Source organism: Vicia villosa, linkage group LG4, assembly GCF_029867415.1.
Source record: "Vicia villosa cultivar HV-30 ecotype Madison, WI linkage group LG4, Vvil1.0, whole genome shotgun sequence".
Taxonomy (NCBI): Eukaryota; Viridiplantae; Streptophyta; class Magnoliopsida; order Fabales; family Fabaceae; genus Vicia; species Vicia villosa.
In genome coordinates, this window is record NC_081183.1 from 106,410,520 (window position 1) to 106,430,200 (window position 19,681).

At 39.3% G+C, this 19,681-nt stretch overlaps 2 protein-coding genes across 2 annotated transcripts; one reads left to right on the forward strand and one right to left on the reverse strand.

Annotated features, from left to right (window-relative positions):
* Window positions 1–13,715: 13,715 nt before the first annotated feature.
* On the forward strand, window positions 13,716–15,063 carry LOC131597623 (putative protein FAR1-RELATED SEQUENCE 10). Its single transcript, XM_058870310.1, has 2 exons — window positions 13,716–13,719; window positions 14,318–15,063. Exons 1-2 carry the CDS (start codon window positions 13,716–13,718, stop codon window positions 15,061–15,063), a joined length of 750 nt encoding a protein of 249 aa, XP_058726293.1.
* Window positions 15,064–18,064: 3,001 nt separating this feature from the next.
* On the reverse strand, window positions 18,065–19,328 carry LOC131597624 (protein MAIN-LIKE 1-like). The gene is made up of 2 exons (XM_058870311.1): window positions 18,858–19,328; window positions 18,065–18,730 (listed from the first exon to the last, which is right to left on the reverse strand). Exons 1-2 carry the CDS (start codon window positions 19,326–19,328, stop codon window positions 18,065–18,067), a joined length of 1,137 nt encoding a protein of 378 aa, XP_058726294.1.
* Between the last annotated feature and the right edge of the window lie 353 nt (window positions 19,329–19,681).

The following is a 19,681-nucleotide window of genomic DNA, read 5'->3' on the forward strand; positions in this document are numbered from 1 at the left end:
GTGACTCTGCGAGGGTGGTACTTTGAGCCTCTCTATCTCGATCAATACATGTCCAAAATCCGTGATACTGGTCTCATTGGATAGAGGACATGGCAAGGAATAGCTTAGAACTGGGCTTGTTTAAGATAGAGACTTGTGGAGGAAGAAATAGGCTTTGACATTTGGTCCACCACGTGCTTGCTGAAATGCGTTGCGTGCCCAGAATTCTGTGTCATGGCTGCCTGCAGAATTTGGTCAGGGTTGGGGCACCACTTTGAAGGCTTGTATCTCACTCAATATTTGTCCAATTGTACCCATTCTTGTTTCAATGGATAGAGGAGATGGCAAAGAAGAGAATGATACCAAGTTTGCATTCATAGCACTTCTGTAGAGCTCTAAAAATGGCTGGAGATTTGGCACGCCACGTGTTTGTGAAAATGCCAGGTCATGACCTGACTGGTGATCTGGAATGTGACTTGATTCAAATGAGTTTCCAGCAACTTCACACCACTTTACCTCTTCATACAAGCCTCAAATGAAAAAGTGCCCAACTAAAAAGTTGTTCTCCTCCATGAGAGGAACAACTTTGATGTTGGAAATTTTTCCGGAAAATGTCGTTTGCCACGTGTAATCCGGTGCTGAAGTGGACTGCTCAACAAGATTTTAAGGCATCAAAATTTTTCTAAGTGTTGAAATTTTGTCTTTTTACTATTTTTTGCAACTTTTGCTGAACTCCCGATTTTATCCATTCTTCGACTTTTCTTGATTAATTTTCCACCAAAAGTCAATATTTGAATAATTTTCCCGATTTTGACCCAAAAGTCAACTGTTCCGATTTTTCTGACTATTGATGAAATTCCCGATTAAATCTCTTCCAATCAAATCCAGTCAAACAAACACATCCGCATAGCCAGTATGAGAAGCCCTTTCACACATAGAAGCCATTCCTGATTAAATGCTGACCAGAAAGTCAACTGGTTGACTTTGGTCAAAGAAACCCTGATTTAACGACCCAGATGATTTGCAAGCTTGCACTCTTCAATCAATGCCCTGATTTGAAGCAGAGAGACACCCCAATCCAGGAGGACTTCAATGAACATAGAACCATATGATTATACCTCAGTCTTCCTTGTTCTCTGATCAAACTTCTTTGCAATAGAGCTCTCTTCTTTTTTTTTTGAATAATACCAATGATATGGATGCATGAATATGAGTTATGACCTAAGTACTGTATGCACATGAACCATAAGCCACATGAATAGGGTAGGACAAATTTGGGGTATGACAGCTGCCCCTATTTAATCGTCTTATACTCGAGGGTGAGATTGGCGCTAGCCTTTCGAATGCTCGAGATAGAAGAAGATTAAATACCAAGACCTGAAATTTGTCCTGAAAAGATGGTATGGTTTTTATTCTTTGTTTTTGTTTTGATATCTGCTGGGGAAAGGGAAATTTATTGTTTTTCTGGTGGAAATATTTACAGTGAATAACTGGATTTGAATGGTGATAGCTTGTAACGTAGCCAAGGTGCCAATACAAGGTTCTCAATGGAAATGATTATTGTATGAAACTGTGGTTGGAAAATACGGGTTCGATGGAAAGGTGGGACCTACGATCCGTGACTCGAAACTAGGGTAAGGTCAACGGACCTACGACCCACAAGAATTGAAAAAGATGAAGATAAGGTCAACGGACCCACGATCCACAAGAAATGAAAAAGATGAGGATAAGGTCAACGGACCTACGATCCACAAGAATGAAAAAGATGTGGATAAGGTCAACGGACCTACGATCCACAAGAAATGAAAAAGATGAGGATAAGGTCAACGGACCTACGATCCACAAGAAATGAAAAAGATGAGGATAAGGTCAACGGACCTACGATCCACAAGAAATGAAAAAGATGAGGATAAGGTCAACGGACCTACGATCCACAAGAAATGAAAAAGATGAGGATAAGGTCAATGGACCTACGATCCACAAGAATTGAAAAGGATGAGGATAAGGTCAATGGACCTACGATCCACAAGGAATGAAAAAAGATGAGGATAAGATCAACGGACCTACGATCCACAAGAATTGAAAGAAAGGATAAACATCAACACTGGGGTTGGAGGACATCAACGCTGAGGTTGGAGCATATCAACACTAAGGTTGGGGGACATCAACACTGAGGTTGTGAAAGGAAAGGCGTCGACACTGAGGTCGAGGACATCAACACTGAAGTTGTGAAAGGAAAGGCGTCGACACTGAGGTCGAGGACATCAACACTGAGGTTGTGAATGACGATTGGCATCGACACAGAGGTCGGTGAAGGAATGATAGGCATCAACACTAAGGTTGGACAAGGAAAGGATAAGCGTTAACACTGAGGTTGAAAAAGGGAAGGTATCGACACTGAGGTCGAAGGAAGAAAGAATTAATATCAACACTGAGGTTGGGGATTGGGAATTAGTTTTGAAATGGTTTGCCAGGACTGAAGGCAAAGGATACACGACACGGGGGTTGGATCTAAAAAGTTTTCCCGTACGAGGGAAGAGATCACGGAGACTAGTCACGACTAGACTCGATCAAAAGACATAATCACAAAGATGTTGATGCTGGCGAGGCATAAGAATTACATTAATCCCTCAGGCCAAAGGCGGGGTGTAACTCTTCAAGAGTGGCAATCATTCGAATTACCACACACCAAGTATGGTTATTCAAACGATTGAAAAATGAGATGGGTTGAATGCCCACCCTCATTCGCACTCTAATTTGCACGCAGCACTCGGGAAATAACCTCGGAGACAACGATTCTGACAAAGAAAGACAGGAGAGAGAAGATAAGATTTCTTTTTGGGATTGAGAATACCAGGTATTGGCACCATGGTTTGAGGAGATTTGTGATGTAGTAGCAGATATCAATCAGAGTTTGTAAGGACAACTTTTCTGTGGGGATGTATCATCGTCTTGATTGAATGTTGATTTGTATTATCTGGCTTATGCTTTGTATGCATGTTTGAATTTTTCTGTGGCGTGATGATCCATTGTAATGGATATGCTACGCTTTTTGAGGATGCAATGCTATATGCAATGGATTCTATATGCAAAAGTGCCAAATAAAGGCGTCGGTGTGATAGAGAAGCATGATTATTGGGGTCCGTTGCTTGTTATCTTGAGCTACCAATACGAATTGGTGTCGGAAACCTTACAGTACCAAAGATCATTGGCTAATGTATTGAAGGTTAGAGCTTAGCTTTGCTGGGGATGAAGGGACTTAATCTGACTTTCCCTACATCTTGAATTGCTTGGGGACGGTGAGCTTGAGGAGATTCCCTCGATTTACCATGTTGAGAATGAGAAATTCAGATAGGAAGCCCAGATTGGGGAAGCGGAACAACTCCCATGAGAAATAAACTCATGTGCTTGGGGAGAGACCAAAGTTCCAGGAGAAATAAACTCCTATGATTGAGGAGGGAGCAATAAAACTCAGAAGATTGTGCCCCAAGCTTCGTGGACTATGGAGGAATTTGCCCCGAAGGATCCTTGGAGAGATTTGTCAAATCTCGACGTAACTGCCCTAGATCGGTTGAACCCAAGAGAGATTCCTCGACTTGATTGCCCCAGATTGATGGAAACTTGAATGGATGCCTCAGTTGACAGAGTCTTCACACAACTTGCCCCTTGGAGTAATCAGCCTTTGAAGTGAATGGCTCATGGAATCGATCAACTTTTTCTGCAGTTGTTCATTGTTTGATCTTCCTTGATGTCAAGTGTTTATTCACAAGTAAAAGATATTTGTTTTGAAGATGATAATCCTAATGCAATGCTTATGCTAGCTTCGAGATCAAAGTTTTTGAAACAAAGTTGTGACATTCAGTGTTTGAATTATTTGTCATATCGATATCAACATAAATGGTAAGCAAACATCTAGGAGTCAGTTTTACACAACTTGCTTTTGAAATAAACCCCGCTTCAATTAGGTCTTTTAAGGGTTGTAACGTGGTCTGGTTCACGGTTTCAGAAAGAAAGGATTTAAGGCTCGAAGTCTAACCTAACCCACCCATTCTTCGTGATGTTCTCCAGTCCTAAATTCAACTTAACCCGATACAAGCGTTCATCCTTCAAGAGGAGTTTGAGATGATTGAGGAACCAATGAGGCCTTCTGGACGTGGCGGTCACTTTACCTTTCGATTTTGGCGTCTGATCACACGACTTTGTTCTTTTTGATGAGGATCTTTGTTTTGTAATCCTCGTTTTTCGCTTCTGCCTTTTTGTTTCCCTAACTTTTGCCTGGACAAATTCTTTTTTATTTTGGAGTCCAGCGGGATGCCCTAATTTTTGCCTAAGTCACTTGTTTTCAAGTTGTTGACTTAGCGGGATTTTCTTTCCTTCTTTTTTTTGATTTACTTTTTTTTTTGAACAAGTCGTGTGATCCTGAATCTTTGATTTGCGGGAGGTGATTGTGACTGCCTCATTCTTTGATTGATGGAGGATTACCATTGTGGTGTTGACTTTCCCTCAATCTTTTGAAGGATAACCATTGTCGTATCCTTAGATGCATACTCCTGATGAATTTTGAATGCTCGATCAGATTAATTGAATGCTACCCTGCCCCTGGGTTAAATGCAAGGGTTTTTTCTGAATAGAAAAGAAACTCCTACTTCAAGGCTCAAAGGGGTTAACGAGGGTCTATCTCCCTTATGTCTCCGGTGTTTGGGGATTTGAAACAATGCCTGTACATCCTCAGCGGGGTTTTATTCAAAAGCACACAATTTATTATATTTTTCATCATTCTCCTTTTGATGTTTTTGCTTAAACCAGGGTTTGATATCGACAGACAGAAATATATGAGTGAACACGAATGGATTGATTCGAAACTAGCATATGCAATGTATTTTTATTTTCATTAAAACAAACAAGTTTTACATGGAAGAAACATTTAACAAAACAAGGAAAACTACAAATGAGAATGCATAAATGAATTGATGATTGTCATTGTTGAGGAGGCTTGACTCCGTCTGGACTTGTTGATCTTGAATACTTTTTGCAGTTCTTTCCAAATACTTCAGATTACTTCAGGAGAAAACTCCTACAAAGTCACCCAAGAGTTGTAAATTTTGTGTTACTTTAGGGATTCGAGCAATGCGAGTGATGCAATGCTCAAGATAAGAGTACGTCTTGCTTATCCCTCGTGCGGGAGCCCCATGAACCCTTCAGTTTATGTGAAGACCATTTGGAGTGAATGATATCGCTTTGGAGTCAATGAGATCTTGGACTTTGTGTTTCAAAATATTACAATCCTCAGTTGAATGTCCAGATGTCCCAGAATGGTACTCACACTTTGCATTTAAGTCATATCCTTGAGGAATCGGTGTTGGAGGGGGCTTAGACTCCCTTAGTTCGACCAAGGATTCCTGGAGTAGACGAGAGAGTAGTTGACTATAAGTCATAGGAATCGGGTCAATCTTTCTTGGTGGTCTTCTCGGCCTTCGTGGACCTTGTTGTTGGTAATTTTGGTGATAGTTAAGAACATGAACCTGAGGATAAGCAGGGGGTTCCTCTTCTCCGTTCTCTGAAATTGCATTTGTTTCACTTTTCTCTTCTTCAGTGAATTCAGGAATATTGGCCATATCTTGGATTTTACCCATCTTTAAAGCATTTTCAATTCGTTCTCCTACGACAACCAAACTTGAGAATTCGGAGGAAGCACACCCAATCATCATGTTCAGATAAGGATCTTTCAGAGTATTCATGAATATGTCTACAAGCTCTCGTTCCAAAAGAGGAGGTTGAACTTTGGAAGCTAATTCTCTCCATCTTTGTGCATACTCTTTAAAAGACTCATCAACCTTCTGAGTTAAACTTTGGAGTTGTAGCCTAGTAGGAGCCATGTCACTGTTGTACTTGTAATGCTTGAGAAAAGCCTCTGCTAGTTCATCCCATGTGCGGACATGGGTTCGTTCAAGTCGTGTATACCATTCAAGGGATGCCCCACTTAGGCTATCCTGAAAGAAGTGCATTAGAAGCTTGTCATTTTCTGCATACGGTGCCATCTTGTTGCAGAATGCCTTGATGTGACTCATCGGACAAGTGATACCCTTGTATTTCTCAAAACTGGGGACTTTGAACTTAGCAGGAATCTTGATATCAGGAACTAAGCACAAATCAATAGCATTTAAACCAGAGGAGCCTCGACCTTCTAAAGCCTTCAATCTTTCTTCTAGGAGATGGAATTTTTTGTCTATTTCAATACTCGAGAACCTTGAAGACTCCAATTTCTAAATTGTTCTCATCTCAGTCAAAAAGTTGTTCCAATGATAACTTTCAGGCACATAGCGGTGAGAAGTCAACTTTGTTGCTAAAGTCAGAACTTGAGTAGAAAGGGCCCCATAAGCTTCTGATAGAACCATGAAATGCATGATAGTATGAATGCAATGTTTCACTTCCGAGGAATCCTAAAGTCTTTTCACACATTCTTTCTTTTATCCTTTTTTGAAACCAAAGCTTTCTTTTTTATAGAATCTTTTCTTTTCTTTTTTCCTTCTTTTCTATTTCCTTTTCTTTTCATTTCTTTTTTGGAAATAGACTTTAGAATTCCTCACAAATGAAGTGGATAAAACAATGATGTTATGCAATGCAAGCATGGGATCAAGGGTCCACATAATCTGAGTAGCATATGTACAATCCTCTGAATAACTGATGTGAAGCTTCTGTACAGGCCAAGTGTCACAGGATCAAAGGTTCGACGCCTTTTTGAATACCAGAATATCAAGCCATGAGAATGGACCAAATAAAGGTCCAACCTCAAATATGAAGAGCCAAAGGTATGTAGGAGCCAAGGTTTCCTGTCCCACCCCAATCTCACGGGTATGTAGTCTAGACACGGACAAGTGGTCCCTAATGGTCACTGGGGTCTATAGTTCCCATGGGGTACAAAGTGTTTGAGGCAACAAGCGTGCCAGACACAGTGTTCCATGAAAGAACCTCGCCCAGTTGTGGTACCCCACATCAACTCGATCGTAGCAAGAGCTACGGGAGCCAACATGAGCATCCACGCTAATCCTAGGTGTCACTTGGCCTGGGTAGTGGGCCTTTTACCTCATACAAACCCCCACCTGCAAAACAGAACAGAAGACCCCAGGGAACACAGAATATAATCCATATGCATGATGTGCAAACAGAAATAAACATGATATGCAGGCAAAGAATAAGCATGCAAACATATATACAAGGTATAGACATAAAAACAAGTAAACACCTAGTAGATAAGCAAACAAACGCAGGCTAGGATCGACTCACTAAGGATGGACCAGCAACAGGTCTAGCAACATCCCCAGCAGAGTCGCCAGCTGTCGCACGCTCGCGAAAAATGAACAGAGTCGCCACCAATATATTTATCCCAAAGGGAAAGGAATATCAGAAAACCTAACAAAGGAAGGAACAGGGTCTTGCGACCAGAGAATCAAGGTACGGGAGTCGGTTACGCAAGGGGAAGGTATTAGCACCCTTCGCGCCCATCGTACTCGATGGTATCCACCTATGTTTGTTTCTATCTAAAGGGTGTATACTATGTCTATGTCTAAATGTGAAATGAATGCAAAACGTAGGGAAAAGAAAGAATTGTACTCGCACGGGCCCTACCCCGCTGCCTACGTATCCTTTTCAGGAATCAGAGTTACCGTAGCTCGGCTAAAGATTTTCTGTTTGTTTTTGTGTTTTTTAATTGGGCGGAGTCAACGTTCACGCTTTTGCATAAGGGATCGACCTAGGATGCGTACAAGCGGAGATAACGATGCCCTTAGGTGCCAACGAGGCAAAAGAAAAAGAAATGATTGGTTTGTGTCTTTTAGGGTAATTCCATGATGACGAGAACCTACCACCAGGCCTCGCATCACTTCCTCACTTTTGTTTTAAGTCTGAACATTTATTAGGTTTTTTGAAGTGTTTTTGGTTGGTATTTTTTAAGGGGATTTTATTCAAGTATTTTTATTAATGTTTTATGGTTGTAAAAGAAAAAGAATGAAAGGGGGAGACTAGCCTATTTCTAATTCTATGTTGTAAGATATTCTAAAAGGAAAATGAGGGAAGAAAAACAATTAAACGGATTAAAGCAATATTAAAGACCAAGGGTATTTTAGACATTTCACAATATGGAAAATATTCACAAAGAAAAAAGAAGTAAATCTAAACTATTTGTGAAAATATATTCATGAACTATTTTATTTTTATTTAAGGAAAAAAAACTAATTTGAATTAATAAAGAAGACTATTATCTATTTATGGTTTTTTTTTTTTATGAAAAACTATTTATTAAAATTCTACAAAAATACTAATTAAAAGTCACTTAAAAGAAATTTAAAAAAAAACTAGTTGGTAGGAAAATTATTTTTGTTGTTTTTTTATCTAAAAGAAAAAAACAATTAATCAATCAAAGAGAATAAAAGAATAAAACTATTTTTATTACCTAGTTTGGTGAGGGAGGAGAGAGAGAGTAGAGAGAGAGAGAAGAGAGAGAGAGGGAGAGAGAGAGAGAGGGAGAGAGAGAGAGGAGAGAGAGGGGGAGAGAGAGAGGGAGAGAGAGGAGAGAGAGAGAGGGGGAGGAGAGAGGGGAGAGAGAGAGAGAGGGAGAGAGAGAGAGAGAGTATAGTGATATAGTGAAGAGTGGAAGTGAGAAATGATTTTGCATGGACTTGTATTTATATTGCTAATCATGGGCTCATGATTCATAATCCTCGAATGTGGGACTTGGAATATTTTGCAACACATCTTTTTCCATTTTTCCAATGTGGGACTTGCAACACAACTTTTTCCATTTTTCCAATGTGGGACTTCAATATGTGTATGGTGCAATTGTGTGTTGCTTTGCTTTTTTTCTTTCATGCCGTGGTGCTCACTTTAGACACTTATATCTCAAGTCATGGGTGGTTAAATGAAGCAAGAATGGTGTCATATCAAAGAGGGAGTGGGATAGAACAAGATTGGTGTTGAAAATATCTCAAGATAAGGCTTGGAAGTATGAGAAAAATAGCCTTGAACTCATGCAATCACCACTGCACACGCCCAGCAGCATGCTGTCCCATGCGTATGGCCAGATTGTGACTCTGCGAGGGTGGTACTTTGAGCCTCTCTATCTCGATCAATACATGTCCAAAATCCGTGATACTGGTCTCATTGGATAGAGGACATGGCAAGGAATAGCTTAGAACTGGGCTTGTTTAAGATAGAGACTTGTGGAGGAAGAAATAGGCTTTGACATTTGGTCCACCACGTGCTTGCTGAAATGCGTTGCGTGCCCAGAATTCTGTGTCATGGCTGCCTGCAGAATTTGGTCAGGGTTGGGGCACCACTTTGAAGGCTTGTATCTCACTCAATATTTGTCCAATTGTACCCATTCTTGTTTCAATGGATAGAGGAGATGGCAAAGAAGAGAATGATACCAAGTTTGCATTCATAGCACTTCTGTAGAGCTCTAAAAATGGCTGGAGATTTGGCACGCCACGTGTTTGTGAAAATGCCAGGTCATGACCTGACTGGTGATCTGGAATGTGACTTGATTCAAATGAGTTTCCAGCAACTTCACACCACTTTACCTCTTCATACAAGCCTCAAATGAAAAAGTGCCCAACTAAAAAGTTGTTCTCCTCCATGAGAGGAACAACTTTGATGTTGGAAATTTTTCCGGAAAATGTCGTTTGCCACGTGTAATCCGGTGCTGAAGTGGACTGCTCAACAAGATTTTAAGGCATCAAAATTTTTCTAAGTGTTGAAATTTTGTCTTTTTACTATTTTTTGCAACTTTTGCTGAACTCCCGATTTTATCCATTCTTCGACTTTTCTTGATTAATTTTCCACCAAAAGTCAATATTTGAATAATTTTCCCGATTTTGACCCAAAAGTCAACTGTTCCGATTTTTCTGACTATTGATGAAATTCCCGATTAAATCTCTTCCAATCAAATCCAGTCAAACAAACACATCCGCATAGCCAGTATGAGAAGCCCTTTCACACATAGAAGCCATTCCTGATTAAATGCTGACCAGAAAGTCAACTGGTTGACTTTGGTCAAAGAAACCCTGATTTAACGACCCAGATGATTTGCAAGCTTGCACTCTTCAATCAATGCCCTGATTTGAAGCAGAGAGACACCCCAATCCAGGAGGACTTCAATGAACATAGAACCATATGATTATACCTCAGTCTTCCTTGTTCTCTGATCAAACTTCTTTGCAATAGAGCTCTCTTCTTTTTTTTTTGAATAATACCAATGATATGGATGCATGAATATGAGTTATGACCTAAGTACTGTATGCACATGAACCATAAGCCACATGAATAGGGTAGGACAAATTTGGGGTATGACAGTGTGTATGTTGATGGATGATCTGAATATAGATGAGTTGGGTGAATAATATAAATGTTGATGTACTGTTATTTATAATGCAATAATATTTGTTAATTACGAATGACACTCACCCTTACACTATATTTTTCAGATTGAGGATAACGGCTTCGACTCGGTGAGGATTAGCTCATGAGTCAATGTGTCGGTTAGCGTCGGGTCATGCACTGATAGGTGTAACACTGGGGAACGCTATTTTTAGTTTATGACATTAATTCTGTTTTGTTTATCTTGTTTGAAGATTAAAGCATTAATGATGTAATGCTGGTTTGATGACTTATTCCGCTGTGTAAACATGAGATATTTGATTTATGAGTTATGTTAAAATATTCTACAGTGAATGCATGACATATGACCGATGCGGTTTATTTTATTTACTAATTGTGGCGCCCTTGTGCATGTTACTCTGATTTAATTTGATTAATTGCCGCGGGGTTTAGAAGGGTGTTACATAAGTCTCTTGAACTTAGGGTTTTACAATTGTCGAATTCAAGGCATTGATTGAAAGATACAAGTTTCAAGTTCATTTGGTCTCCCAAAATTAGGGTTTTTGACCATAGTCAACGCAGTTGACTTTTTGGTCAACAATTTAATCGGAAGCTGATTATATGGCATGAGGTGTCATGAGATTTCATGTGAAGGTATTTAGTTGATTCCATTCGTTGGTGATTGATTGAAGTTTAATTGAAGAGTGATTAATTAGGAATTCATCTAGGGCTGAAAAGTCAAACAGTTGACTTTTTTGGAATTCTAATAAAAAATTAGGTCACTATTCAAATGTTGACTTTTGGTGGAAAGTTGGTCAAAGGAAAGTCAACAAAAACATTTAAAATAATCAAAATTTACTAAAATGAAAGGTAGTTGGATTTGGAAGTTTCCATAAGTGGAAGTTTGGTAACTTAGAGATATTTTGGAGGATTCTAAGAATGGCTATGTGACTAACTTCATGCCAAGTTTACACGTGGTTCAAGGCACTATCTTGGAATAAGGTCAAAAGAAAAACTTTTCAACTCATGGCAATCTACAACTTTGTAACTGGGCGTTTCTCCATTCAAGGCTTGGATTGAGAGATATGCGAAGGGAAATTTTATGGGTCAATGCTGACGAATTTCCAGCACTTGGTGGAAATCTCAAGAGCCTTAAGTCATACTGAATTCATGATTTGAGGGGAAAATTAGAGGGTGATTCAAGTCTTAATCTAAGAGGTCACCAACATGAAATGTGTTCTATCATATCCCCTCTTTAGATCGATACCAAAGTTGTGACGTTTGGGTGAATGGTTAGCAAGCTACAAGGCCTTAAAGTAGTGCATTTGGAATGACATATGGCTGGCATCAGGCATGGTCTCACATGTAGACTAGTGGCAGTGGTGATGTACTATATTTTAAGGCATTTGTGGATGAGTTCCAGGTTGTGTCTCTTCATCGTTCCAACTCAAAACACATTCTATTATGTTGGATCTTTCTCATAAATCCAAGAAGAAAGCATTTGAGCTAATGGTTAACAAGTTAGAGGACTAATAAGGTTGCCACGTGAAACCTGTAGGATGGCAGATTCGGTTCAGGTTTGCTGCGGCGTAAGGCGATCACGAGCCAGACACTTTGAGGCCGAATTTCATGTAGCTATGATCAGTATCGCAAGAAATGTCTAACAACAATCCTGGTAAGCTCCGTGTATGCTTCCACTTTAATGTTGAAATCGTGTTCAAAGAATGCCTATAAGTCAAGATAGATAACCTCAAAGTTGGAGACACACCCTTCGGTCACCTGTTAACCTTGTTAAAGAAGGGCCTGCGGTTATAAGAGAATATGTACCAGGGATTTCCCATTATGGCAAGACAACGTCCTACATGCATGAAAGTTAGAGAGAAGTTTACTACAAATAACCAATCAAAACTTGTCCATTAAGTTTGGAATAAAAGAGTTAAGCTGCAGCATACCACACCATAAGCCATATACACATCAATATAAAATCAACTCTTCACAACTCAGAAAGGGGACGCCCCCATAATTTATTTTCTCAGTTTCCAAATATTAGGAAGATCCTAAAGTCCCACATTGGTTGGAGATAGAGCATTGAAAGAGTATATATAGAGGGACACTCCTCACCTTACCAACCGGTTTTGTAAGGATGAGTTAGGTCAAACTCTAATATGGTAACAGAGCCTATCGATCGGACCATGGGCCGCCCACCATTAATATCCACGCACCAAGCCCAAAAGAGTGCTGGGCGTGAGGGGGTGTATTAGGAAGATCCTAAAGTCCCACATTGGTTGGAGATAGAGCATTGAAAGAGTATATATAGAGGGACACTCCTCACCTTACCAACCGGTTTTGTAAGGATGAGTTAGGTGAGGAGTGTCCCTCTATATATACTCTTTCAATGCTCTATCTCCAACCAATGTGGGACTTTAGAATCTTCCTAATACCAAACTCTAATACCAAACTATCAACTCTCACCCTTGGATCTCTTCTCTCTCATCTTCACCAAACCATAACAAACCTCCATCTTCAACTTCACAACCGTGTAACAAACTCCATAACTTATCTCTTCCTTCTTCAACCATGAGACACGCTGCGATTTTCTAAAGAAGCTCCATAGATCTTCACCATCATCATCATCTTCGTCAAGTTTCTATAATCATTATCTTCAACACTTCAAGAATCCAAGTGGAAGCTCAGTTTATTTCTCAGTGTTCAAGTCCTATAGATCTTTCATCATCAATACCAAGATTCAAGGATTTCCTCATCGTCATTGGCGTCTCAAAGCTTGTAGAGTTTTCCGAAGATCTCATTTCAAGATCAGCATGTAAGTAATCGAATCTTCCTCAGCATGTTAGAAACGTATGATAGGGCATGTAATGCTAGCTGACTCCCTACACCGGGATTTGGGCATTGGCCACTTGTATTGGTGTGTTTTTGCATACGTATGCATTTTGTTTGATTCTTGAAGCTTGTTCCGTTTTCCATGAGTTAATGCTTGTTTGATCGTTTAAATTGCATGATTGAGGTCTATGTGACGTAAGGATCGTTTTGGTATGCTTATAGTGTGTTTTTGCAAAGTTTGTTTGTGTTAGGGTTTCGTTAATGCTTTTGGTTTGAGATTTAGAGGAAGAATTAGATGAAACCAAGATCGGATTCGTGATCAGGAGGGAATTTTGAGTAGAGCCGTGGCGGTTTGACTAATTTCTAGGCGAGTGGGTCATGATTCCGGCGGGGGTAGCCCCGAGAAGACGACCGGAGCAGTGTCTTCGGCGTCTGAATCTTTTTGTTTTTTATTTTCTCTTTTGCTTAGGTGGCGTGTCCGTATTGGACCTTTTTATCATTTTTTTCCATTTTGTTTTATTATAATCATGGGTTTGTGGCATGTAGCTCTGTGATTGGCTTATCTTGTTTTTTTCTAATCCTCATTAAAATAGAAGTTGACCCATTGATTCAAGGTTACATGCAAGTACACCTTTTATTTTTTGAAAAAAACTATAGTGTAAACTTTGTCACATGCTGATAAATAGTAAGATGAAATAAATGGAAAACAAAAGAAAATTTTACTTCCTACCCCTACACTTTCCTTCCTACCCCTACAATTTTTAAAAAATGGCAATTTTATCCTCAAACACTAATAACCATTTTACCATTTTATTTTTTATCTTTTTTCAAAAAGTCAAAAAAATTTGAAATCTGCACCCCTACGCGCATCTAAAACGGAACACTTAAGGTAAGAAATCCGATTTACAAAGACTTCCGGTTCACATTGTTTTTTTCCGGAAGACATCTTAAAACTGTTCCGTTACTACTAAAGTCAAACCGGAACAGATTGGAAAAGTGTTCCGGTTAAATTGATACCAAACCGGAACAGTTGGTGAAAGTGTTCCGGTGAACATGCTAACAAACCGGAACAGTTTGGAAATGTGTTCCGGAATGCTTTTTTTTTTTGATTTTTTGTAATTTTTTTCAGGTATGGAAGTTCCGCTCCAAATTTGTCGGAAAAACGAGACAGCTATAGATACCATTGATGCTTTCACAACTTCAGAGAGATTTGTCACACGGGAAGAAGTTATCCGTTGGGTTAAAGAGACCGGAATCAACAATAAAGTGACCGTTATTATCGCGCGTTCAGACACCGAAACAGGCAAAAGAGGAAGAAGTAACAAAGTGATATTTGGGTGCGATAAATGTGGAAAATATAAGGATAAAAGTGAGACTCAAAGTGCTACTAAGAGATGTGGATGTCCATTCAAAATCATATCGACTCCGGCAAAAGATGGGTCTGGATGGAAGGTTGATGTAAAATGTGGAGTTCATAATCATGGTTTACCAGATAGATTAGAAGGTCATTCATTTGTTGGTAGGTTGACAACTGATGAGAAGCAGCATGTTGCTGATTTGACAAAGAGACATGTTCCGCCTAGACACATATTGATTTCCTTGCAAGAGCGAGATCCTGAGAACGTCACTCGGATCACGCAAATATACAAGCATAAGAGTGTGATTGAAGCGGAGATAATAGGTCCAAGAAGTGAGATACAACATTTGCTTAAGCTTATAGAGGAGGCGAACTATGTTTATTGGAGTAGGAAACGAGATGATTGTGAAGTTGTGAGAGATATTTTTTGGGCTCATCCAGATTCGGTAAAGTTGCTGAATCGTTTTCCTACTGTCTTGATTATGGACGCCACTTATAAGACCAACAAATATCGATAACCTCTGTTTGAAATAGTTGGTATGACATCGACCGAGTTGACATTTGCGGTTGCATTTGCTTATATGGAGTGTGAGCAGACAGTGAGTTATTGTTGGGTCTTGGATAAGCTAAAGCAATTGTTTGTGAAGAAAGATGTGGTTCCACAAGTGATTTTGACGGATAGAGATCTTGCTTTGATGAAAGCAGTTGAAGTTGTTTTTCCTACGACGCATAACTTGCTATGTCGTTTTCATATTAACAAAAATGTTGGGATGAAATGCAAGGAATATGTGATGAAAGACATGCAAGAGACGATAGGCACATTGTGGAAAGATGTTGTATGGGCTAGTAATGAGGTTGAGTATGGTGTACGGTTGCAATATCTTGAACAAGCATGCTTTGCTTGTAATGACTTCCTCGATTACGTGAAGAACACTTGGTTGATCCCACATAGGCAAAGACTTGTAGGTGCATGGATTAATCGAGTGCTTCATTTTGGTAACACCATGACAAATCGGTATGTCATAATTCTTAAATTTTTTATTATGTATTAATTTTTAAAGTATTATTTTTTTATACTTTCTTTGTTTATTTTAGGGTTGAATCTGCACATTGGAAGCTAAAGCAGATGTTAGGAAACAGCCTTGGTGACATGGTCAAAGTTTGGGAAGCTATGAATTCTAACCTAAAAATCCAAATAGGTAACATTCGAGCTTCGATTCAAAAAAGTTTTTATGAAGTTGAGCACGCACACATTAGTCCATTTTATGATAATTTGCGTGGTTCAGTATCGAGAGCTGCTTTGAGACGCATTGCAGAAGAGTTATTAAGGCTTGATTATGTGTTAAATAGTAGGGAAATCAGTGGTTGTACTATGAGAACAAGTTAATGGCTACCTTGTGCTTGTGAGATGGGAAAAATGATTGTTGTTGGAATCCCATTACAAATAGAAAGTGTTCATCTTCAATGGAGGATACTATCTATGGAAGGTGACTTGCCTTTAGATGAGGAAGCATGTTCGGAGGTGGATATGAGTAATGCAATTGATGAATTGTGGAGAAGGTTTAAATCACTAGATGTTGTTGGAAAAAGAGCATTGAAAAGTAGGGTTTGTGAAATTGCATATCCCACAACAACTTCATTGTGTCCACCACCTGAGAAAATAAAAACTAAAGGCGGAGTGAAGAGGAAAGGGAAGAAACCAGTTGGGTATGATGTTTATAGGGATCCTTCAGGTTTTGAGTATGCTGATCAGGCGTCTCAATCTTCACAAAAACAATCGCAAGCATCACAAACTTCCAGGAAGCAATCACAGTCAAAGAAGCAATCACAATCAAAGAACCAGGATTTCACTCTTCAGTTTCCTTGTCGTATTAGGCCATATATTACCGAGATTGTTAATGTTGTAGCAGATGGTAATTGTGGATTTAGAGCCATTGCATCGTGGCATGGGTATAGTGAGGATGGTTGGGCAATGGTTCGTTGTGACTTGGACATGGAATTAAGAGAAAAGAAGGACTTATATGAGAGATTGTTCGGTCCAATTTTATCCGAAGTGAGAAATGGATTGTTGATAGATAATGTTGGTTTTCAACCACCGGAGAAATGGTTGTCACTACCAGAGATGGGCTATTTGATAGCGAATTGGTATAACGTCATTCTTGTGATGCTTGGTAACCCTTGCTTGACTTTTTTTCCCATGACAACAACATTTTCTCCAAGTGCTCCTACATATTGCATTGGCCTTGTCAATAAGAATCATTTTCTTCGGGTAACCTTTATATATATATATTTATTTGTTTATGTATTTGTTAAATTATTTATTTATTTAATTACTTATTTAATTATTTATTTAATTATTTTTATGTTATGAAATCAGGTTAATATGAAAGAAGGCTTTCCACTGCCACCCGTCACGTTAGATTGGATGAAGTTTCGTTTTCAAGTGGCGACATCTTGGATGTTAGGATTTGCTGGACGTCTTCAACATTGGCACCATCTTACGCCTATGTTACCATCAAGTGTTAATTTAGATTAGGTGACTTTTATTTATATGTAATATTTTAACTAAAAACGTCTTAGAAGAAGTTTTTATTTTATTTACATCTTAGAAGTTTTTAAACATAGAACAAAAAGCACTAACATAGAACATAGAACATTAACATTAAAACATGATAACATAGAACATAGAACATAGAACATAGAACATTAAAACAGGATAACAATAACATTAGATAATACAACATAGAACATAAAGCATTAGACTCTTGCAGACGATTCTAGACGCACCAGCATCTTCAGAACATCCTCAGTAGACCTTGTTAGGTTCACCTCAAACTCGATCGGTCCCTTAGTTATCTTACGGCGGTGTGATTTCCACATGTCTTTCATATCATCATCGCACTTCAACTCCACAACATTATAACTTATCCTTCCATCAACGTCCATGCTCCAATTTTCACGGTATGAGATTTTACTCACAAGTCGGTTATCAGTTTCTGGCAATTCTTCATTCAACCAACTTTTCAGTGCCTCAAGGCTCTCGCAACCGTTGGGTATTGGAAACTTCATGGGATCCTTAGTTCCAGTATAGTAAACAATTGTGTCAACCATAAAATTATAAAGAGACATTCTGAAAAATATGATATTTTTTCTCAACACCAGGAGGTCCTATTTATAGGCCATCAATGCAATCTTATCCACACAACGCAATCCACTAACAGTGCAATCTTATCCAAATAAAATCTTATCCAAATAATATAAAAATAAATATACCATAAAATATACCGTAGAATATACCATAGAATATACCATAAAATATACCAAAATATACCATAGAATATACCATAAAATACACCAAAATATACCATAGAATATACCATAAAATAGTCAACCAAATTCTCAGTACCCACGTTCTAGCCAAGGGGTAATAAACATTGGCAAAACTTCATGTTATCTATTTTTGTTTTATATGTTTTATGACCTCATTATTTTGAAGGTTCATTATTATGACAATCATAGTCAATGCTCATGGGCGATGCGTAACACCTCAAATAAATCAGCATACGTGACATCATCCTCCTCTGCCTCTACCTGCCGGAGATAACGGTGAACCAATGTGGAGGCACGAGCCCAATCCGGATCAGCTGGTCCTGCATTAAAGACAGGAACTGCAACCTCTCTACGCGCACTAGGTGGGGGCGGCACCACCTGAGGATGCGACACGCGGTAATACCGCTCTAAATATCCATCAACCGTCTCATGAGGGTGTCCCACTAGCTCGGTATCTCTAATCACATCTGTCACGCTCGGGACATAGGCAATCCACTCCACAGCAATCTCATCATTGCTGAGCGTATCTGCGGGAGGTGCAGGCGAAATATACTGGCGATAACCAAACTGCCGAAGACACCTGTCGGGTAAGTATGGCACATGTAACTCACCCAAAACAAGAAAACCTCTGTACAGAGATAGCTCGTTAAAAGCTCGATGAGGTATATGATCCTCGAATGGGCGCCATATGACATCTATAGGTGTCAGCTGGTCCAATATCGGTCTATACGCATCCACCTTGATGGCTCCTTGCCTGTAGGACCATCTCATCACCCGCGGAAGCCCAACGTTCTCAGATGGCCGCCAGTTTTCTCCTTTCCTTCCCAGTGTAGGAAAGTACTCATGTATCCAACACTGTTAACAAATAAATTAAATCATATACATTAATATATATATATATATATATATATATATATATATTAAATAATATAAATAATAATATATGAATTAACATACAATTAATTAAAAATAACATAAATACCTGTAGCAGAGTAGGATATCCACCGAGCTGCTTGCAACTAAACATAGATGCATCCCCAAGGTGGCGATAAAGAGTGACCAGTACAGCAGATGCCCAACTGTAGGAATTAAGCCCACGTAGGTCTTTAAACAGTGGCAAATACCGGGCCTCGACTAGAGTAAATGTCTTATCCGCAAAAATAGTAGAACCTACCAACATCATCAGATATGCCCTGGTCGCGAAGGCCCAACTACCAGCAGCACGGTACTCCACAAATCTGTCATACAACCACTGCAGTGAGTAATAAGCTCCCCTGCATGAACGCACATGCTCAGTCATGGCATGTCTATCCACTCCCAATAACTCGCAGCCAAGATCAACAGCCTTCTCCTCTGTGACATGCTCATTAGGATACCAGAACATACCCCCGATAGGCAAATGCAGCAGGAAGGCAACATCATCTAATGTAATCGTAATCTCACCAAATGGCATGTGAAATGGCGATGTCTCAACATGCCACCTCTCCACAAATGCTGAGACGAGGTTAACGTCTATCTTGGTCAGGCTAGTTCTCTGAAGAGAAGCCAGACCTGACCCACTCACGATAACCTCAATCTATGGTGGGAGAACCATAGGCACTCTATCCTAGAGCTTCGTCCCATGTCCTGCGACTTTAAGCTCCTTTTTATGACCTCTTTCCTGAAAATAAATAAAAAAATCACATTAGATTATATAACAAAGAATCATTTTTAAAATAAATTAATTAATTTTACTTACCTCTCCGTACCATAAACGGCGAGCAACATGGTCTTGGTATCGAACAAGTAAAGATAGATCTGATGGTC

What these genes read in the sequence shown, in the direction of transcription:
- LOC131597624 (XM_058870311.1), bottom strand. Translation starts at nt 19,328, where the DNA reads ATGCCATTTGGTGAGATTACGATTACATTAGATGATGTTGCCTTCCTG. An exon ending in GATATCCTACTCTGCTACAG is followed by an intron (nt 18,731 to 18,857) that starts GTATTTATGTTA and finishes ATTTGTTAACAG; the next exon opens with TGTTGGATACATGAGTACTT.